Below are 23,349 nucleotides of genomic sequence, written 5' to 3'. Positions count from 1 at the left end.
AGCACATTAGATTCTCATTTTTGGATTTCAATTTTTCTTTCATTTATTCTCCTTCTTTATATTAAACACAGGTGCCCTGTTTCCTTTGTGTTATGGTCACAGTTGAGACACTTCCTCAATTGAAAATCAGTACATTCCTAAGGCAGAGCAGCTGCCACTGGCATGGTGTCTTCATTAAGGAAGACTATGCTGCTGCTTCAGTGCTCAGAATTTTTTTTCCTCTTTCTCTGTTTAAAAGGAAAAAACAAACAAAGATGACTTTTCTGAGCACAGAACCCATTCATAATACCAAATTTGTGTTACTTGGGAAGGACATAGGGAAAGGTTCTCTGCACATGGCTAGAAAGACTAGCCAAGAACTGTTGTTCGTTTATAGGAAAGGGAATGCGCCTAAAGGTTCTTTCTAAAACACACACTTATGAATTACTTCTCATTTTCTTCTCTTTTAGGAGCAAATCATGGCTTTTGCCAGCAAGTGATCTATTGTCAGTCTGCCTGTCAGCAGCTTGCCTATGAATACATTGCCCTTGAAAGGACTGTGACTGACTTGAATATTTGAATTTTTATTTTCATTTACAATAAAACTGAGGGACAGAACTGTGTATTACCCCATCCACTGGTTTATGCAAAAGCTGTCTCATTTGCCTTCCTCAAGGGGATTTAGGGTTTATTCCCATAATACCATGATGTCTTTAGCCACAGAACTAAGTGTAGTATGTGCTTTTAATTTCGGCCTCATGAATTGTGAATGGTGAAAACAGCTGTCTGTCGTTTGGCAAACACAGTGCTGAATTTTGCCAGCTGCTGGCTAATTTATAACAGCTTTTGCTGCTTAATTACTTTCAGTTTCTTCTGATATGATTTCTAGAGCTGTAAAGTTACTCCTGGGTTCTTGGCACCTCAGCTCAGACAGAAGGGGTATTTTGCAGCAGAGAGAGATAATGCATGGTTGCAGATATATTTTAAAACTGTCATTCTCTCACCCTTTTCCCTGCCTTTCTCTTGGTGCTTTATTTAATAATGGTGTTACTTGTGGAACTGGCTAGTCTTAAAAGATACAAGGAAATATGGTAAAGATACAAGGCAACAATAATATCCAGGAAAGAAAACTATACCACAACATCTTGAATATTGTTAAAAATGCTTTAATTACTAAAATAGACAATTCAAGATACTCTGTCTTCAGTTCCAAACACCAGCCTTTTGCATTAGACATTTGCCACTCAAAATTAAACTAAGCACTGCCCATGGGAAAGATTTATACATATGGGTGACCAGTATCAGAAAGAATGAAATGTAAGTTTTGAAGTGAAAGCCATTACTTGTGCTTCTGCAGTCACTCATATTAGACAGTTCTTGTTAGTGGCTGGCTCAAGGACATTACAAAGGAGGAGATAAAAATCAGGACTGCAAGTAGAGCTGTTCTCTTAAAAGGCTGCTTATTCTTTAATTTAGCTAATAAATAATCTCATTGCACTAGGGTAAGTGTGAGGACTTGACTGGGTTGGCCAGATTCCCTCACCCTCTTGGGTTCAGATGTAAACAGCAGGGGCTCAATTCCGCAGTTTCTTGCAAAAATAAGCCTTTTAACAGAGTTCTTGTTTCTCCCATAACTGAAGGATCATGCCAGTAACAGAGAGCAGAAGTTCTGCTTCAGTTAATGAATTGTGCCACTGACAAATGAAGGCCCTGAGCATTCAGATTAAATGCAACTTTGGTACTGAAAAGCAGATGCGCCCCCCTAGCATTTGTAGTACCAGAGTCTGAGGAGAAGAATGCAGAAAAAACAACTTCCTCTGCATGGTACCCTTCTTCTAGCCCCTCCTTGCTTCAGACAAAACCCAACCCCTGAGCCCTCCTCAGGGCTTGTGTCTGTTCAGGGGGCAGATAATGCTACTGCTTCTCCCTTAGGCGCATCCCACCTTCAAAACCCAGCCTCACTGCTGCCAGCTGAAAGAGGATTTCTAGATGATTAAATTAGCTTGTTCTCAGGATAATGCAGCCTGGCCAGTTAACCACTGCATCCTACTTTTGTTTTTTGAGAATACAGAAGTGTTCACTGAAGACAAAATGAATACATTTGCAGTCACCTTGTTCTGTAGACCAAACCATATATCAAAGTTTTGCCAACAGTAGGAAGAGGAATAAGAAATGTTTATCATTGAGAAGAGGCCACGATTACTTTCTTCATGTTCAAACAAACTTCTAGAGAGGAAGGAACAGAACTTTGGTGTGAATTTCTCAATGTGGATCTCAAACAGATTCTGGTAAGGATTACACGTGTAGGAGGAGCATTTTCTGTTTCAGAAAAGCAGCCTGAATTTATGACAAAGTGTCAGTGATGAGATAAGTATGGAGGGCTGCATCCCTAACCCTTGGCTTCTTGTTGCTGATTGAACTTGTTCAATCAAAAGCACGCCTTGCACCCTTCGTGCTGTAAAACCTGAGATATGAGAAGCGGTGGCTTAATCAACCATAGGCAAACTTGCACTGCTAACTAGAGGAAAAGGACTAATGTTCACAGTAAGGCAAATCTTTAAGTCTCCAAACTGTTTTGGCAAGACCATTGAAGACATGAGTGTACTACTTCATTCCCTTGCTGGGAATTACCAATTATTTTCAAATCCAGTTTGCAGAGAAGGCAGCATAAAGGCAGTCTTTGGTTTGACAGAAGTGGGAAAGTTGTTTTAGAGCAATTGCAACTGGGACAGTTGGGTAACTGCAACTGCCCAACAGGGAAATGTTCATGACAAGACATCAGTAGATAAGTTTCCCTTAGTCACATGAGTAATACCTCTTCATTGTGATGGGGTAAACTCACCCTTACCTCACACATTCCTTGAAGAAGTGAAGACAGTAGCAAGCTGCCAATTATTTAATGGGGTGGAAAAAGTCTCTACAGCTGTTTTTACTTAGGGCAATGGATGGGGATGAGACCACATCTTAGAGCTCACTCCAGCAAAAGGGACTGCTGTCCTTGGGATAACACTAGACTTGACTCTTGGGTGAGCACCACCTCAGGTCAGGTGTCCTGAATCAGTTCACACAAGAATCCCAGGAGCACCAGCAGCAGAGGGAAGAAGGCTGTGGGTATGCCTTGCTGAGAGTAGAGAAACAGAACTGGCTCTCACAGCTAAGTGAGCTGTCAGAGCAGCCATTTCATCTGACTGCAATCTCCTTGTGGGTGGAATGTGACAAGCTCTTCTTCTGGCAGTTGAGTTTCAATAGCTGGCACTGCTGCCTCGTTGTGCCAGCACAACTATGTGTTATGACTACATGCCAAATGAATAAATTTATCAAGTCTGGTAGTTGGATGTATGGTGTAGCTGCACAGACTTGTAAAGGGCAGCAAAACTGAAACACAGGCGCACATTCTGCTTAGGAAGTGCCTACTGCCTAAAAACAGTAATTGGTAAATTGCTATGTTTTAGCCAACACCTTTCCCAAAACCATGCCCAAAGTGGACTTACAGCAGGCCCTTCTTGAAAGACTGGAATATTCTTGCCATGTATTTGCTAAGCTAGCAGCTGGATTCTTGGAACACTGAGGTTGGCAGCATCCAGAGCTGTTCACTTTTCTCTGCATCACTGTTGATGCTATTTCTAATTTCTGTATTTAACATCTCACAAGCAAACTTAAGTTATGTATGTTTAAAATAGAAGGGGGTAGGGAAAGTCACGTGTCTGTAGTCTGCCACCACATCCAGGAACTCTGTGCTTCTAACAAACTTGCTGGTGAAAGCTGGTTTTTGAGCCCCTTGCATATTCTCCACTGGAGTTTAGACCTTTTGACTTTCTTAAGGCAGATTCTGGATCATTTATGGCAATCACAGTTATAAATCATACTCTCATTAGGCACAATGCCAATCCAGCATAAAGAGCTGTCATGTGTCTTTGGTCCATGTTCTGCTCTGTGACCAGTCCCAGCTGAACAACGTACCTGGAGAGTGCAATTTACTTTCTCAGCATTTTCAGAAATGCTAAAGTCCATAGCAGTATCACAGGTCAGTAAGTCATCCCCAGAGACTGCAGCAGGTAAAAGGTAGCACCCAAAGTCCAGCTTGTCTCTATGTTGTTTACTTTCTTTGTCAACTATAAAGGAAGAAAAACAAGTTGTTCCTCACAGTTCTCTAGATTCGTAAGTTGCACAAATGACAGCAACTGCATATTACAAATCTGGAAAGGTTCAGTAGATAGTTAGTCAAAAAAATGAACTAATGCATTTTAATTTATAGGGATTTAACTGGTTTTTCCTCACCTTTAAGACTGTGTTGTCCCTAAATCCAAAACCTTCCTTTAATAAAGCAGTGATGTAAGTGAGATCCATGCAGAGGAAAGGACTGGCTGAGCTGTACCTCTCCATGTTATCACAGACTAGAGAAGGAAAAAGAAAAAAAAAAGGGATCTCTGCAAAATAAGAGCTTTTATCCACATTGTACATTTGAATTGAACTCAAGCCAAATCTTACTAAAACAAGCCACCCTCTTCTATTATGGTTATATATGACACATGGTACATGCTACAGAGCTGTTCAACAAAGTTGGAGAATAAACCATATAGTAGATCCAGTTTCTCTTAACTACATCTTGTATTACAGCAACATAATCCACACAGCTCTTCTGAAGAACCCCTGCTCAACTGATAACTAGCAGGGCCTTAGATTAATTACTTTTTCAAGAACACAGCATAATTTGTTTTGATCATGTCTGTTGCATGGATGGATCCAGTAAAATGGATTCTACCTTCTAGGATGGCAGTTTATTTTATTTTTTCCAACCACACTTGTGCAAGGAAATGGAAGAGGATATTGCCCAACCAACCACTCCCTCACTGCAGCTAAGTCAAGATTCCATAGTCAGGGTGACAGTGACTGGGAAATGTATTTACACTAAGCTTAATTTTCTATATCTACTGTTACTGCCCTGTTCTACTGGCAGCAAGAGCAGAGTTCACTTCCTTCTAAGAAAAGATGAGCAGCATCCGTCTACTATTGAAATGAGATAGAGAAGAATTAGTTCAGGATCACAGAATTGATCCCCTGATGGTCTAAAGCTAAGTAAGTGGTTTGATAATGTTAGGTAACATCTTAGCCATGTCTTTGGAAATAAGCTCTCTCACTATCCAGGCAAAAAATAACAACCAACCCACACTCAAACTTTTGAGCCTAATCCCCTTATTCAAAATCATCCAAGTTTCCAGGGAGATTAAGTTTAGCTGAAAAATCATTAAAATTTAGACCTTATTTTAGGAAAAAAGTCAGTCCTGAGCTATGTAAATAAGCATTTTCTGCTGAAAAATATGGTCTTCTCATTTTCTTGAGAATGATCACTGTACAGAGGTAACTTGCTTTTAGCCATCAGCAGCGAGGCACGTTGGAAACTCTTTATTCACAGGAGGTATAAAACTAGAACAAGCATTCAAGAGGAAAGACAGGGGGAGGTAAAGAAATGTGGAAGAGACTGTCAGACTTAAAAGCCCTTTACTATCTCACTCCATTTTGCTAGAGATTAAATAGGATTTAAGGTGACAGAGAATTCAGTGCTCTCTTAAACTCAGAGAATTGCAGTTTGCCAGAAGGAGCTCTTGATGCAGCAAATTCACCTTCTTTTGTAGTGACTCTATGAACTAACTCCTCCTCCTGAAAAGAGCTGTAAAGCCACCAAGCCCTCACTGCTCTATCAGTATTGTCTTCTGCATTAGGGTCTTTGACTAATAAAAATAAAACGACAGGTGTAAATGAAATAAAGGTTAAATAAGTTTGCATTTCTTCCAAGTCATATTATGTACTGCCTACACATTCGTATTTTTGTTATTTCTTGTCCAAACCAGTTTCCCAGCTCATGACAATTACCTTCTTTGGCTTTTCTCTCAAAATTTCTCACTTCCAAAACACCTCCGCGTTCATAATCTGAAAAAGATGTGAGAAAACATCATCATAGACCTGACAGCATTTGAATTATTTATCTAAGATGACCCTAGAGTGTAACTCAGGGATGCTGCACTAGGAGTGAGACCTGCTTGGAACAGAAGACAGAGGTGCAGGTGTAACTGGAGCCCTGAGCAGATTTCATGTGCTGAATACCAAACTGAAGTGACAGATGAATGCCATTCCCTCAAGGCATTTTGTGTATCTCCTCTTTCTCAATAACATTATTTTCTTCTGCTCCCCATGGCTCCAGCTGCCAGGGTTCCTCTGTCTACCTCTGGATGACATGCTCACATGTAGTAAATTATCCAAAATTTACCGATTAGGTTGGTGTCAGCCGCTCGATCATAGTAATAGGAGAAAGCATAGAAGGAACTTCTACGAATCTCATCTGGTTGGTGAAGTTTCCCTTTGACAACCTTGAGTACTTCCAAGTAGCAAGGCTTGAATCCTGTTTCTCCTGTCAGGAAAAACAGACAGGGTGAGCCAAAGAGCATGTGCAAGAGATGGAAGAAATAGTGGCAAGAGGATGAAAAATTTAAAAAGCAGAGATTAAAGCATCAGAACAAGAGCTTAGATATCCCTTCTGTAATCCAACATGGCATCTATACATAGGCAAGAACTCTAAAAGCCCCTCATCAAGTAGAACTGGTTAAAGCAGATCATTACTGTGTCTGAAAGACACAAACTACTTCCATGGCAGACAAAACTCCCATTGACATGTTCTGTGGCCAGCAGAATCTTCTACATTTGCTACCACTTGTTAGATAAAACCTTGCTTTCTCTCCCCATAACATTGTAATTTTACCAACATACTCCACACACACCAAATCTGCAATTCAGCTCTCATGTCCCCAGTCTGTTCAAGTCTATGATGGCAGCAGACTCACCCTCTCTACGCAGCATTAGAGACTCATTATTATTAGAGACTTAAGAAACAGTTCCACAGGTAAGATTAACTGGTAAGTCAAAATGTTTTATCCCAAACAATTTTTGCACTTTGCTCAAAGCCTCAGAAAAACCTCTCTTATTTGCACAAGTAATTCTAAACATTTCCTATAAAGTTATGATTTGTAATAAGAGATCAGTCAGAGGACAGGGGTGCAGGTCAGATACTCTTACAGCTTCAGATTTTAATCTAGATTTCTCAGAAGTCAACCTTTGCAACTGAACAGATATCCTTCATATCCCAATCACCATCAGTTAACTGAGGAAATGTTTGACAAGGAAAAACTCAGATTCTGGAGATTACTGTAAAAGAAACAAGTCTCCTTAATTTACCTTCTTTGTTGCCACCATACTGATATTTGACTCCCCCAAAGTGCCACTCTGCTTCCAACTGCTTAGGCAAACAAGAACTGCGGAACATTTGCCCATCCACAACTGGAAAGAGAGCAGTGAGGAGAATCAGAAAACACAGAATTTAACATAGCTCTAAATCAATATGCAGAACTAGAAAAGGCTGAAAGATCTTCATTAAAGTCTTTAAGTGAAAGTACAAAAACCTGAATTGATGGATGTAGCACTAACTGATTACAAATGAAGGACCGATCTCAAGTCTGGAAAAGTTGTGTCCGTTTTGTCCTGCAAACAGCAGAGCAGCCAGGCTTGTCATTTCTTAATGAGATTAATGGTACAATGGTCTCTGGATAATGGCTATTCACCACAAAAGAAAATAAATGAGAGGTAATAAACACACAGATGCACAAACCCATATGACAGCAGATAACTAAGACAAACAAAGCAAGTAAGAAATGAAGAGAAAACCTCCTAAGACAGAGATCAATGGCCACTACAGGATCTACTGAATGTACCTTTAAGGGGTTTAACTAGAAATACTGGAACTGATAAGAAGAAAACATGATTATTGCTGCACACACAGGTCTTACAGAAAAAGCAAACTTGTAACAGTATGCTTGAGGCAGACTCTGGGACAGCAAAATTTGCTATGGGATGCTTAGGGAAAGGCTCAAAGGCTGGGAAAAGCAGGAATTAAGGGATCAGGGAAGTGCAGGTATGGCAAACCAGAGGGGACTATAAAAGAAGACAGTCAGAAGTAAGCAGGCAGCTGGTCCATGTGCTTTTCTGTCAGCCTTGAGACCAATCACTGCAGTCTGTCCTATCTTCTTCTTAATCTCTACCAACTATTTTTGATTTGAGTACATGCCAGTAATTATCACAAGTCCATCTAGTTGTCAAGTAAGAATCCAGAAGGCAGAAAGACCCCAGGTCCTGGCCAGAGACTAGACAAAAGGCCCAAGCTCAGTGTGAGGGACTGGAAAGACTCAGGAATGTGAGTATGCACTCAAGTTACTGAGTGAGAGCACATGATGTGCTTGTGGGCTTCCATCTAGACTAGGGCAGTGCACACAGCAAGTCTGGTGAACACCACACCCCAGGCAGATACCAGAGGGGCCTACAAAGTGGGTTTGGCCCAAGCAGCAACCCTAAGGAAAAGGATCTGCTCATGCTGCTTATGCTTCTGTGGATGCCTGTAAAGCTGTGTGTTTGTGGCTGGCCATGGTGTTTATATGCTCCCACATGTGCATTTCTGGAATTTGCACTTGAGATCAGTCACTGCTGGCTGATCTCAAAAATAGGGAAAAGCAGCCCTCTCAGAAGACAATCCCTTAACAAGTGGTAGCTGTTTTCAGACAAATATATACCATCAGCAACATAGAAAAGCACAAGATACAGAAGTGAAGATAGACAGGAAATGGACTGCTGACACAAGGCTAAGTCTTAAGCATCTCTTCATAAATCTTAAATGTTTTTGTATATGAACATACCTTCCATATTCAAAGCTCCAAGCGTTGCCAGTCTTGCAGCTTTTAGTCCAAACCCCAAATAGCTGTGAACAACAAAAGACACACATTATAGTCTTTGATTCCTGCACATCTGATATGCTTTACCCATAGCCCTCTTCCTAAGTCCTTGAACACCCAAACCAAATTTCCTTCCTCTGATTTCCACAAGGCTCCCTCTCTAAAATAGAGAGCTGAAACAACTTTGCTTTCCCTTTGCTGGAGCAACTCTTGAGGGCCAAAAGAGTGACACAAACCTAAGAAATACAAGGAGTTGTAAAATGGGTGAATCTAAAACTGCAGGAAGTGGTTAGAGCTGATGTGGCATTTATACAAGATGATAATGAAAAGCAAGAAACCACCACCTTAAAATGAGGGAGAAAGAAGGGTATGCGCTGAGTACATGGAGAATAGGGAAGCCACTCCTGTGTAACACACACAAAATTATGTACTCTTAGGGCACAGTGCACAACCTCCCACAAAATAGGAACTGTGGCTTTGTGTGAAATTCACCTGGTTTGACTCCACAAGTAACTGCTACATTCATTATAAGGTAGAATATGAATGATCCTTATGAGAACGTCATCATACATTGCAGCAACACAGCTAGATTAAAATCCTGTTGACCCTTTCATTCCCACCTCTGCGTTTGGCCACTTACCAATTTTGTCATGTCATTTTAAAAGTTTCCAGAATATTCAAAGTTAAACTAACCTCCAGCTCTCTCTCAATTTTTAAGATGGTTTTTCAATCCCAATTATTTTAGGTGATCTAATGGACTGTAATGATGACTACAGCAGTCAGTTACATCAGCAAATGTAAGAAGTAGGACAGGATGACTATTCGAACAGCTCTGCTGTCAAGTGAGCAGATTCTATAACTGGCTGAGATGGTCATGTTCACTCCACCAAGTCTCAGGAAAGTTCTCTTTCCAAATCTCTTATCATTTTTAGTTCTGACTACTGGCACAATATCTTTCTGCTTGTTTCAGAATATTTGGCTTGAATCCAGTAATAAGAATTCTTCTCCTTAAATATGGGTTCACAATGCTGTCTCTTCATTTGACAGACTGCCTAATATTCTCTTTCAGTGACATTAACCACGATCCTGGAACGCTTCCAGCCAACTAATGTCATGTTCCACTTCTACTGTTCCATGCAGATAAGTAGTAAAAAAGTCATGGTATCTGCTGCTGGTACCAGGCTGATGTGGCTGTTAGCTCAGGGGCTGCAAAAAGACTGATTTCCCTAGTGGAAATAGCAGTCTTTTGCTCCTCACCTGTGGGTATAGAGCTTGTATGTGCTATTAAACATTTCAAATGAGGTAAGAAAATCCTCAGGGGTTTCCTTCAGAGTTTCCTACAAGTTAAGTAAAAGAAAAAAATGTTTCAGTTTATATTATGCAATAAAGAATGACCAATTTTAATGTAATATCACAGCTATACCCATACAGTTTACTGCACACTCATCTGATCAGCTTTGAAAACAAAGTACAGCTTTCCAATGTTGCCACTGCTGTAATATCTGCAGCTTTTAACACTGATTTTATTTATATGCATATTTGTGTTACTTCAATGTATAACAGGGAAGCACAACAGATCAGGATGAAAACGCTTTCTAATTCATGTAGCCTGAATTTTTCATGTTGAAAACTTGAATGCTTACATGTTACTCTACATGTAGAGAGTGCCCATCGAAATCAGCTACACTGAACTACCTTGTAGTTCACTGCACTACAAGTGCTATGAATTTTTTCAAGTCACACTAGGCACCTAAACTGAGGTACTCTGAAGAATTAAAAATACAAGGTATAGGCCCCTTTTTCACCATGTCAAATGTCTTGCTGGTACTCAAGGAAACACTGTGACCACTCACTCCCGGTCTTAGGGCTGCTTCACCTAAATTAGCCTCTTGTCTCACCACCTCCAGTTTCTTCCTCTCAGTCTCCTCTCACCTCCATCCCACTGGTACCCTGCCCTAGCTTCCTGACAAACTCACACTCTTGTAAGGCTGAACCGCTCCAGCAGTCATTTACTGTTTCTTTGTGTCCACTCCCTGAGCTCTCAGTCTCAGTTTCTGTCTTTCCTCTCATGGGCTCATCCTCCCACCCCTTCTTGTCTCCGTGCACTTTCATTCACTTTATCATCCACCATTGTTCTGGGCCAAGCAGCAGAATCTCTGAGAGAACTGAAGCTGCATAGTCCTGCAGTTACCATGCAAGTAAGGAGATCCAGATCTGGGTTATTTTTTCTAGAGTCCTAGACAGAAGCCTGCTCAAAGCTGAAAGGAATTTGACAGTATTTAGCTTGAGCTTCTCCTGAGCAAATACAAATCAACATTTGTTTTGGGTCGCAAGCTGATTATCACTGAAATGGCAGTCACGTCCTTGGCCTCATACACACAGACTGCCATATTCTGAGTTCTGTTTCTAAACCTTACGTTACAAAAACTATTTCAAGGAGAGAGCCTCAAAAAATTACTTTGGAGAAAACAACTGTCTTTTTTTATGCCCTACTTTCACAAAAACGAGGCAGACACCAGACAGACAATTTCATAATTACTATGATTGGTTTTCAGTTGCTTTTAGCTTTGGCAATAATGCCATGAAATTAAAATCAGCTCCATGCAGTTGTCATTATATGTTCTCTACTTGCTTGTAATTCATATTTAATTAACCAATTTCTTACTATGACAGTATTTTGTTCAAAATTAATACAAGAGCAAGCATGTGACTACCTTACATTGCAGGAAGGAAGAATCTCCACTGCAAATCAAAGGGAAGTGTCCCCCACCCACTAATTCTGTCAGATGGGAAAAACTCCCAAGAACATACTGAGCTTATTTTTTTGAACTTGACAACACCAGTGAGATGCAGACATAGTGTACAAGCAGGCAGCATGAACCTTGACTTTACACTGCCCTACAAATTCACACCATTAGTCCTGGTCAGCAGCAAACACTCCAGGCCTTTTCCTGCAAGGCTTGAAGGGGACATTTGAATCCTGAGCTGCAGTTCAGCCTATTTCACAGTTCTATTTATGCTCCAAAACCCTGACATGCAACACCCTTTCCTGTTGGTCCAGTGCCCACTTTAGCAGGTGTTATCAACACAAAACAGAAGACAAGCTCAGAGTATACTTGAGGCTTTGCTGAACAGGATAAGGTTGCATGTCATGTTTCATAACACACAATTGCAGAATTAAAACATCCTGATGTGAAAGCCATGTGTTTTGTGGTCACCAAACATGCTCTGAGAATCTCAAGTTCTATTAAAAAAATGTTAAACAAATGACTCCTTCAGAGTGACATAAACACATCACAGTATGAAGGTACAGAATGTAATTTTCTCATGCAAACTGCAAACTTGGGTCCCAGTTCAAACTGTTTCTAAACAGCTGTAGAAGTACTAAGAAATCCAGCACAGGTGTCTGACAGACAGAGAGCAGAATGCTCAAAAGGAATGAGAAGAAATTGTAAGAAAGCATAGAACTGACTGTGCTGCTATTAAAGAAATTTACCCTATACAACACTCTTCCCCTCCAAAACTTACTGAATATCTGACTGGAATGAGGAAGAAAAAAAGATAGACCAGCCCCTGCATTTCTTCTAATAGTCAAAAATACTACCTATAAATGTTCTATATTTGTTGAATCCACAGCAATATCAACATTAATGAGGCTTTCCCAGCCGAGTATGAAAAACAAAAGCTGTTTCTTTCTGGTTTTACTCATTTGCTTTCTTTATATTTCCTCATCATTCAGGCTCCTTTTTTGCAAGCACCTATCAGCCAACTGCGATCTCAAAGGGAACAGAAATACAGATGTTCTGTAAACCACGGATGTTCTGCTTGCAGCACTGCTGACAAAGTGGTATCAGAGAGTGCAGCAGCGCTCAGGTGACTCCACCAGCCTTGCAGTCCCAACCCACGCACTTTTAACCACTCCTCACCTCAAACCGTGGCAGGAATGTGATTTGGGTTGAGGCTCCTCCCAAGTCCAGAATCCCAACAGTTTGCTGGTTCTGGCCAGACAGCTGCCCTGCAAACAACACCATGCTCAGAACAGCCCTAAGTGCACAAATGCTGAAATGCAGACGCTGTGTGGATGTTCAGGCAGCCACCAGGGGATCACAGTATCACAGCAATACAAGGAGGGCTGAGCTGCCATTCAAAGAAAAAGCCTCTGAGAGAACAGGCAGGCAAACAAGAAGGTATTATGGAATGATTCACAGACTTTCTACCTTGATTCCAATCTCTCCTCCAAAGAAACAAAAGCAGATAATTTTTCTCTTACTTTCAGCTTTTGCTTGATACCTGGAGATTTATCTCCTGCAGAAGACTGTCAGGGAGAGTACACAAATTCTGTAACCACCATATAGCTGGGCAAAAGCAGGTAAAGGAAGGGCAGTAAGAGCCAAACCAGCTATTGTAATTTCTCTTCACCCAGAGCAGCTTTTTTGCTTGCTAATCTACCTGCTAGAATATTGATTATCTTTTCGCTAGACTGCCTTCCCAGAAGCTCTTAGAGCCAGTAGTGCTAAGGCACCATGCCCTGCAGCACCACTGTAGTTGCACAGCAAACACTGGGATGAAGAGCACTGCAAAATTTATGTTTCCGACACGTTAGCAGTACCACCCCCCAAAGCACGTTAGGGAAACCAGCCTGCCAGTGCCTCCAAAATCTGAGTAAGTTCTGGCACCTTCAGGGTTAAGATGTCTCCTTCTTACTACAGACTCTGGAACACAGTCTGCCCAAGGCAAGCCACTGCTTAAGCACTGGTGAGAGAGCAGGGAGGAAAAGCATGGCCAAGGCAGAGGAACTTAAGGTGATCACCTCCACAGAAGATACTCAAGTTCTAGTTTAGAGTAATTATGCAAAATTAACTACCTGTCAAAAAGTTCACAGTGATCCAGGCTAAAATTCCTGCAATGAGTGAAAAAAAGAAAAAAAAAACAAACCAGTTACCATTAAATACTTCCTAAATCTCCTGCCCACTGTTACCAGCCCCCCACAGGTTATTCACTTACCTAGAAATCGTTACTAACTTAACCCAACCACCCCAGACTTCAGGTATTAATTCAAACTCATAATTAAATTATATGATGCATACAAATCTCATGAGCTCAAATAGGTAGGACTTTGTAATATCCATGCAACTGCAGCATACATAAATCATATCTATTATCCAAACAACACACAAAGAAGTAATGAGCTGACACAATGCACAAGTTTCTCTGGGCCTATTTTTGTAGGCCAGCATTTCAATTCCTAATCTGAAAACTGCATTCACACCACTCTGTGTTTTAATCTTAAAGTTTCTATAATTACACTACAGACAGAGCAGCAACCAGTAAAACACAAACAGCTCCTCTGACTTCAGTGGCTTGCTTGACACCTACATGATTCTCACCCAAATGTAGGCAAACACGTGACAGCAGAAGAGGTAGGGATTTTAAATAAACTTGGCAGGCTACCCTGTGCTCTATTATGCCTCATTGCTCCTGCCCCTGTCAACAAAACAGTTTTTCCTACTGTACAATTCACTTATTAATCCATAGTGACAAACTATTCACTTATCAAGTACTTGAAGACTTTATGATACTGCCCCTTTTCTCTCGGCCCATGTGGACAATTTTTTTTCTTTAATCTTCCTCCATTTATTAGTTGTTTAAGCACTGTGATCATTCTTGCTTTCCTTCAACACCTTCCAAAGTGGCAATTTATCTGCCATAAGGAAGTGCTCTGAACTGAACATAACATGACAGGATAGCTCTTTTCATCAGGCATCCATACAGATGATTATTACTTGCCCATTCTCCAAGGTAGTATGTCTGGATATGTAGACATAATTTACTGTGCTTTTCTCTGTACTGCAGAATCATTGCTCACTCCAAACCTGCAACATATTTCACCTTTTCTGATATTTTACAGTACTTGCTTGCTACTTCACTAGCAGTGTTTTTTCCAATGGAATATTTTTAACTTACCATTTTATTATTTAGTTATCTATTTTTAATATCTGCCAATTATCCTTCATTCTCCTCTAATATTCACAATCCTCCCAATTTTAGATTGAAAATTGCTGAGCTGATCATAATACATTATTTTTAATGCTGATATTGCAGAATTTACAGGGCACTTTACATAAGCTTCCCATCTTGCTATATATTGACATGTAGCCTTTCAGAGGTGGACACCTCTTTTGGACCAATTTCCAGGAGCAGGCTTCAGCTGGTCAGCCTGCATCAGGCAATGCTTATTGCCGAGACCAAGTTTTGTTCTGAAACTTGTGAAATCTCTTTGTGTATCCGCATTTCTAGCCAAGTAATGAACACCACCTCAGAAAGGAAGGATTGCATTGTTTCAAACAGGGCCAGAAACCTTTTCTTTTTTCTGTTTTGTTTAGGGACTGCTTCTCTTTCCCTCTCATGTTCCTAAGATATGCCTCTTTTTCCCATTTCTCTTTGCTTTTACTTTTTACCCCTCCTAAAACAAACCTTCATGAGATCCGTCCATGATACCAACACTGTCCTCTGGAACAAGGAATGGTGATTCTTCAAAGACTTCTTTCACCTGAGGAAAGAAACAGTGATTAGATTTCCTGCTCTTCAGGGTCTTGCTCTGCTCTGAAGGTGACAAAATTTTGTTTTACATAGCAGTAGAAACTAAGACAAGTGTGTGAAGTGGGGGCTAGCAAAGAAAGAAAAGAAGTATTGTAGGTCTCTCTCCATGCCTTCCACCACAGCAAGACACAGAATTTCAAGACCAGACAAGATACTCTGTGAGTTTCATGCTATAATGGGATTACAGTCTCTTTTCATATATGAAATTCTCTTATGCTAAACAGAATAGAGAACTGAATGAAAAAAAAAAGATGAAACAGGGAGAACAATACCAGTGCATCCAAAACTACTTAGTACTACCTCTGAAAGCAGAGCCTGAGCTTTCTCCTCTGACAGCAAGCGAAGTCCAGCCGTGGCTTTTAACACTACTGGGGTCTTTTTCCAGAGATGAGGTGGCACAGCATCTACAGCCATGTCCAGTAACGCTTTGACAGTTTCAGCACCCTAAAAGGAAAAATATGTTTTTCATATGGCTTCCTCCTATGTTTCCCCTCAAAACTTGTGAGAACAGTACTCACTAGCAGAAGATACCCACACCCAAAGTAAGTACAAAAACCATGCCAGACATCTCATTAGAACATGAAACAGAATGTCTGCATTGGAATGAAGGTATATTCATAAATATATTTTAGGGAAAACAAATATGATTGTTTGTGGAAGGTTTTTTTGAAAGGATGGAGGGAGGTGAGGGAACTGATTACCTGACAAACCTAAACATCTTGCAGTATGATGAAACTAAATGGTGCCAATTACTGACTGAAGCTACCAAAGCAAGGGGAAATATCTGTTGATTTCACTAAATGCAACATAAGAATTCCAAGTGTGTCCATTGCAAATATTGTAATTAAAATGCCAGCTGTGCAATGGTTACCACACAAGGTACAGACATCACTGACGGCTCTCAATTATTTCCACTGCTCTAACAATCATAGTTTGGCATTAGCAATAATCATTCTCCTGTGAAATGCCTAGAAATTTCTTTTGGGCTGAGTTCTCCTCTCCTACCCAACATACAAGTTTCACTGGAATCATAGGAGATCTTATAAAAACTTTTCAAAAAATTCCAGATCTATTCACTCTTCCATAAAGTGTCACATTCAAATTCCTGTAGCATGGAATCCAACTGAGGAAAATGAGAAACCTGAAATCCCTGTAATGCTAGCCCACAACTTCAAGACTGCTAAAGCACACCAAATAGCGTATCTATCTATCATTTTTCTGGCACCTCCTTTAGTTTCTGAAAAAGCTTCCTGTCAGTGCAGGGGGTCTGGAAAATGGCAGCTTACTTCAGAACGGAGAAAATTATTTGTAAATGGGACAGAGTATTTACTCATATTACATTTACTCATATTTGGGGTAGCTGTAGCAGAAATAAACACTGAAAATGGATGCTGCTAGAGACAAAAATCACTTTGTCTTTGAAATTTTCCAAGGAATATAGTCTAGTTATATAAACATTTAAGCAATTAATTAAGCCACTGTTCTACTGATGAAATATGTAAAACACCAGCTCCTATTTCACCATGTTGAACTTAACTCACAGAAGTAGAGGAACAGGTTTAGAGATACAGCAGCAGAACTTTTACATTTCTTCTTGACTTTTTGCAATTGCAATCAGTAATACTTGAACTTGGTAGAATCTAAATTATATGACAGAAGCATGACCAACTCCCAGGGAATGAAGGCCAGTCTTACCTTTTCAGGCTGATCAGCATATGCAGACAGACCTGGCTTCACAGACTCAAAGATTTCCCCTTCCACCTCTGGAAGGTTTTCTGCACAAACAAAACATATGATACAGTCAACAATTCAAATTTTATTTTTTAATTTCCAAAAGGTTACCCTCAACTCCTGTGAAGTGACTATCCTTGATTCTCCTTGCAAACAAGATTATTCCCTTCCTGAAACAAGCCTTGCTCCTTCACTTCAGGAACATATTTCACAGAAATTTTCCCTTGTATCCTCCAAGTTCACAAACAATTTATTAATAACATGTTGTTATAATTAAAAATATGTTAATTTAGCATTTGTGAACTACACTACGTTACAACAATGCAGCATAACTGTTGCCTATTCTTAATAAATTCCTTTCCCTTTCTGCCTTAAGCTAATTGTGAAATACTAGAGCATATTAAGACACACACCATCAATTCCCAATTATCTTTAGGTGATTCATCCAACTCAGATCAGAGCTGACTGCTCAAGTACTTGGCTGAGAAGCCAAACAAGTTTGACCACTGCTCCCAGAGCAGTCTGGGTGTAGAAGCTATCCCTGAGTATTGCACATTGCAAGCCAGGCTGAGTCCAACACAACTGGACCTTGTACCAGCCCTTCCAAACTATGGATGAAGTCACGCAAAGACACACAATTGCCATGTCTCAGCAACCAGTCTTCAACCTTTGCAAACCTGCTGGCTCACTGTACCCAAGCTACTTCATCCTCCTGAATCCTGTTGGGCACCTCTGCAACATGTGAAGACCAGATACACTGGAGTGTGGTGCATCTCAGCACACTTCTCCTGGAAATGGCTCAGACCTTCAGTAATTAATAATTTTCTGATTTTAATTTGCTACAAAATGTAACATAAACATATGCAGAATACAAGTATCTCTTGATAAAATTTAAGGTAACGTGCAACCTGACAAAACCAGCATACATATCTTTTTATCTCAATGAGATATTCCTTTTAAGCAGCTGCATAGATGAAAATGTTTGAAAATTTTGAATTCTCCAGTATACCCAGAATTGTATCACTGAGACTCAAAAGACCTACAAAAAAGGTATTTACACAGCAAAACACCAAGACAAATGGACAATAAACACCTGCAGGAGGACCATTTGAAGGACAAACTCTAGAAATTTTCAGCTGCTCCCAAATGCTGAGCTGGCAAAAAACCAAAACTGTTTTGAGAAGTTGGAACCTAAGTCAACATACATGGGGGTCTTACCTGGGCTCTTCTGCACAAAAGTGTAAATATGAATGCGGGTTCCAGTGCTTCCTGCGTCAAACATGATGCCATAAAATGTGTTTGCTTTGGCATTTATAGGACACATATTAGGTGGAAAGAAATCCTGAAACCACATTTCCCTGTTTGAATGTGAAAGAACAAAGGGCAAAGAGGAAAATGCCAATGCTATAAAGATGGGAAGTCCGGAAGATGCCATCTTGCCAGGACCTCTTGAGGCTGTCAAGCATGTGTCAACCACAGGGCTGCAGAAGGTCCTGAAGAGGTAAAAAAAGAAAGAAAGAAATAAATTACGAAGAGCTCTCTCCTTTAAAACTCTGTTAAAAAAGAAAATAAATAAATCATTCTGTATACATAATTCTCCCTTTAGGTGCTTTCCAGCACCTCATCCAAAAAGAGCCGTTTTATTGCACTTAGTGCTACAATTACATCTAACTAATTTGTTCTTTTAGAGGAAAGGTTTCTCCATTTCCCAAGCATAGAAGAGATGGGGTAATTTGCTTTCCAGTATTTCTAGTTTTGACTTTTATACAATTTTCTTCTCTTATCTGTCTTGCAGATTTTCAACATTCAGAGTATCCAGTACCTCCTCCCAAAAGCCCAAATACTATCTGAAACTAAGCATTGCCAGAGGGGAACTCTGTGCAGAACGACTTTAACATTTACACACTTGAGATGCTGTGGCAGAATACAAGTGTTATTCAGAGTCACAAACAAAGAGAATTTCATCTCAGGCTAAGAACAGCAGCTGAGAGAGATTAGCACACAGAGACAATGGAAGCATATCCTTCCAGCAGCATCCTCATCTCCAAGAAAAGCCTGAGCTGCACCAGAGGGGCTGAACTGAAGTGCACCTGAGCTCTGCCTCTCAGTATTTTTTCATATTTTTCTTCTCTGTATTTTTGGTTTGGTTTTTATTTTTAGAATTACAAACAACAACAAAAAAAAATCATAGCAAAACCCACACACTCTTTCAAACCTAAAGCAATTGCCCCAAACACTCAAGTTGCTTACAGAGCTTCTAACAACAATTTCACATGCCGAAGTCCCAAAGCTGTATCATACAGTATTGGATATCAATATACAACTACACCGTCCCTTAACACCTATCCCTTTGCATGTATTTTTCCTAAGATATGCTAATAAAAGACATGGGCACAGAAATCATGGGGTACCCAGGTAAAAAGGAGGAGAATATATAGGCATCTTTTAAGAGCAGAAAAGAGCATGTGGCCAGATGTCCCACCATATGCAGTATCGCCTGCACCAACCTACACACAGAGCACACCACACACAGAAGGTGCAAACAGCTCCTTATCACTTTCCAGACACTTGGTAACACATGCATCCACCCACAGCACTGCATAGTCTACTTTATATGGCTGTTCATCAGCTCTGCCCCGACCCCTGCCCACTGCTTGCTCTTACATTTGACTGTCTTTTAGCAATCTGTTCAACCCCATCATGTTCATTATCTCAAAATCTTTACTTGCTGCCTCTATCCTACATGTATGTAAGTCATTCTTTCTACGTGAGTTTGCTATAGCTTCTATTTCCTCACACCTTTCTCCCACACCCAAAAAGCTCACTTATACTCCACTCTTTTTTATCCCAGATTCAGCCCTTGTAAGATTTTTATTATTTCCTTTCTTCACCTTTGTCCCCAGTTACTGCAAAGGGAGATTAACTTTTACCCACTTCCCAGCAAAAACATCACATTGCTCAGGCATCTCTCTAACTCACTCCAGCATTCTGCTATGCCTAGAACCACAAAGTGCACAGCCCACTGCAGATGGGTCACCTGTCTGCTGTGACCTTTATTTTTATCCTCCCCTTTCAAACAAATGCAGAGATGTGGGCAGAAGCAGAGACTCCTGATCCTCTCTGCCTTAGAAGCACACTCTGAAAACAGCTGACCACAATTCCACTAGCAGACAACAGCCCTGGCCAGTGTCTGTGACAGAACAACTCCAACTGCAGTAATTTCTAAAGTATACACATTTTATGTGGAAAGGAGTAAATAGGTAGTTCTGTAATGAAGCACTCTCCTGTAGAGGCTTGATGAGAAGCACCAAACAGTTTTGTAGCAATGGATTTGTACTAAGATGCAGCTGGTATTACTCAGGTTTGCTTCATCAACAGCAAGGAAGGCCACTGAAAATCCAAGCAGCTGTTCTGTTTAAACAGAACCTAAGGTGTATTAGTGAGAGCCACCTTCCAGCAGGTTCAAAGAGGTGTTCTTATTCTCGTGCAATGCAAGGATTTTGTTTAATGAACTATCACAAATACAACCCAAGCACCTGTCTTAAGAACAAACTCCAGAGTCCTATTACAAACAGCACATGTGACAGTTATATAAGCCTCAGAATCTCTGATGATCCGAAAATATCTGAGCAACTGCCATCATTAACTCATACTTTCCTTACCAGACCTATGAGAACCTTAGTCTCATGTAAAATTCCCTCACAAAGCTTCTCTTCTCTATCCCTTCTCAGATATCCACCACCGTATCACACTTCCTGTTTTCTACATTTCCCCTTTTTTTTTCTTTCCCCTTTTATAGTTCTAAGGACAAATAAAACCCCCAAAAAACAACAAACTCACAAACAATCATCATGGGATTTTATTTTTCCTCTCCTTCATTAAGAATGAAAAACACATACTGAGCCCCTGCAATGACTGGTGAAGTCCATTTAATCAAGCACTAGCAAATCAATGTCCACAAGAAGAATGACAACAAATGAGAGTAGGAAATCAGAGACAAGAGAGAGAAACCAGCAGAGTATAACAGAAACTGAAAAAAAATGTGCAATGACAGAATCAAAAGTATGGAAGAAAAAATTCAGGGTAGTAATAGACAAGACACAAGTTACTGAGAAGGAAAAACATTTTCAAAACAGTTCCTCTCAAACAACTTTAAAGTCCTAGGTGGTATCAGAACTCAACAGGGTGGAGAAAACTAACAACAAACAGAAATGTGAGAACAGGGTTAATTCCTATGTGAGCACAAGATTATTAATGCAATGAAGCAGTTCAGCAAGGTAAAGCCTACAGTTCCCCATCAATAGTCCCAGTTACTGTGTTTCAAAAGGAGCAGCAATAATCAGCATTGCCCATGAAAATGTTAGGCACACACCTGAAGCAGGATGGAAGCAGCAGCTATTCCACTCCAGGGATTCCTAATGAAAACCACCTTCAAAGCACCACGGCAAGAGACAGTGTGCCTGCACTTCTTCACCTTCGCTGTGGGCTAACAGGAGCAGACTATGGATCAGGCAAGTCATAGGGTCATGAAGGCACATCAAATACCAATCAAGTTGTTTTATTCAAATTTGAGTTTATCATTACTCAATACAAGCAGGGAAACATGCTTATATAACTACACAGCATGAATTTCAAGAAGTTGAAAGTTAACTTGAGATCAAGCTAGTAAAACATTTACACAAACACTACAGTTGACCTCAACATGCCTGTGGCCTGAGCCAGCAAAACAGATCAGAATTCTCTCATTTCCCAATGAGAAAAACACCTGTAAATGTCATCTATACACAGCAGATTTTAGGTACTAAATGAAAAAGCTGAAGTACATCCAATATGAAAAAATTGGGAGCTATGCAAACTGTATGATCCAAAAATACTGGGATGTTGCATAGAGACTTCCAAGACTGAAAGCAAGAATAATAAGAAAAAACCCAACCAAAATCTCCGTAAACAACAAAAGTAAAAATTATACCATAATAATAACCTTAAGACAGCAAAACACAACCGTACTTAGAGCTCATCATACACAGAAACACTGGTAATTTTCAAGACACGAAATATTCAATACTCGACTATTTCTGACAAAATAACACACACAACACAAACCACACAATAGAGACATCTCTCTGTAAAAAGGAATGTGATCTGAGGGGAGGGAGAAGCAGTGTATCAGATACACAAGAATTTCACTTCTGGTTCCTAACATAATATTGGGAAATATTTGGAGGTACACAAAAATATTAAAAAATAATTATTAATTATATAAATACAGGCAAATATTTTCCAAAATTAACTATTTTAGGAAACAAAATTACATAATTAATGTTCTTTCATGCTGAAGCACACCAGATAGCATTCAGAACGGAAAGTCTTCTCTGCTAAAACAGTAACAAAACAAAATCTATTTGCCATATGAGCAGCTCTTATGGTCACAAAATCTATTTCCCAGATGAGAGCTTTAACACTTAACACTCAAGACTAAATAAATATTTTTAATAATTTTTTCCCCAGAAAAAAATTTAATACATTTTTTTCTGGAGTTACTTCTATCTCCTGAAAAAAAATAGCTTTCTTGGATTGTTTTGACAAAAACTTAAGCTTCTTAAAAGCACACTGTTTAGAAGATAGAAAGAATACCTGTATTCAAAGGCAGAACCCAGTATTTCCATAAATACAATGGCACAGTATTCTTTGCGCACATATATTTACGGTAAAATTCTGCCTCCAGAGCTTTAAACTCCAGGGGAAAAAAGTAGAACTCACAAACACGCGTTATCGGAAGTTTCAATCTTTCTTCCCCCGTACCGAGGCTCCAAATACACATTACTTATTTATTCACATTTCTGGCCAAGTGAGTTTTCAATGTTCCTTTTAACTAGCCCAAGGCAGCTTTTCCAGGAAACCGCTACACTGCGGTGTGGGCGCCCAGCAGAGCGGCGGCGCGCACACCTGCGGGGTCGGTACCGGCGCCTTTCCTGGCACCGCCGGCATTCCTGCTGACCAGAGCGCGGCTGCCGGGAATGCCCCGGACACGGCGCCCCGCCGGCTGCCGCCACCGCTGGGGCTGCTGGCTCCGTCCCTGCCGCGCATCCCGGCGCCAGCGCGTCCTGCCTCGCTCCATTTCCCACAGCTGCGACCTAAGCCCCGGCCCCGAGCGCGCCCCAAAGCCTTCCCTACCTTCCTTCCCTCTCCCCCGGCACAAGCCCCGCGGTGCTCCCGGTACCCCGGCGCTCGGCAGGACACCCGCAGGAACGCCCGTCCCCTCCCCGGC

The 23,349-nt window shown here is 40.5% G+C and overlaps 2 protein-coding genes across 2 annotated transcripts in view; one reads left to right on the top strand and one right to left on the bottom strand.

Annotated features, from left to right (window-relative positions):
- Window positions 1-612, top strand: part of COQ6 (coenzyme Q6, monooxygenase) — a 9,235-nt gene extending 8,623 nt beyond the window's left edge. Inside the window, exon 12 of the mRNA XM_021542744.2 lies at window positions 450-612. Coding sequence (XP_021398419.2) covers window positions 450-479 — 30 coding nt within the window. The 3' untranslated portion in view covers window positions 480-612. The remainder of the gene's footprint in view (window positions 1-449) is intronic.
- ENTPD5 (ectonucleoside triphosphate diphosphohydrolase 5 (inactive)) overlaps window positions 1-23,349 on the bottom strand; it is a 27,430-nt gene extending 4,081 nt beyond the window's left edge. Inside the window, 16 exon segments of the mRNA XM_077784034.1 lie at window positions 3,940-4,050; window positions 4,053-4,091; window positions 4,258-4,373; window positions 5,851-5,907; window positions 6,245-6,385; window positions 7,207-7,308; window positions 8,715-8,776; window positions 10,008-10,087; window positions 12,677-12,765; window positions 13,615-13,650; window positions 15,225-15,300; window positions 15,651-15,794; window positions 17,046-17,125; window positions 18,300-18,574; window positions 21,454-21,567; window positions 23,256-23,349. Coding sequence (XP_077640160.1) covers window positions 3,940-4,050; window positions 4,053-4,091; window positions 4,258-4,373; window positions 5,851-5,907; window positions 6,245-6,385; window positions 7,207-7,308; window positions 8,715-8,776; window positions 10,008-10,087; window positions 12,677-12,765; window positions 13,615-13,650; window positions 15,225-15,300; window positions 15,651-15,794; window positions 17,046-17,125; window positions 18,300-18,516 — 1,350 coding nt within the window. The 5' untranslated portion in view covers window positions 18,517-18,574; window positions 21,454-21,567; window positions 23,256-23,349.

Source organism: Lonchura striata, chromosome 6 (genome assembly GCF_046129695.1).
Source record: "Lonchura striata isolate bLonStr1 chromosome 6, bLonStr1.mat, whole genome shotgun sequence".
Classification (NCBI taxonomy): domain Eukaryota; kingdom Metazoa; phylum Chordata; class Aves; order Passeriformes; family Estrildidae; genus Lonchura; species Lonchura striata.
Note: the sequence above shows the minus strand (reverse complement) of the source record. Positions and strands in the feature narration are given on the sequence as shown.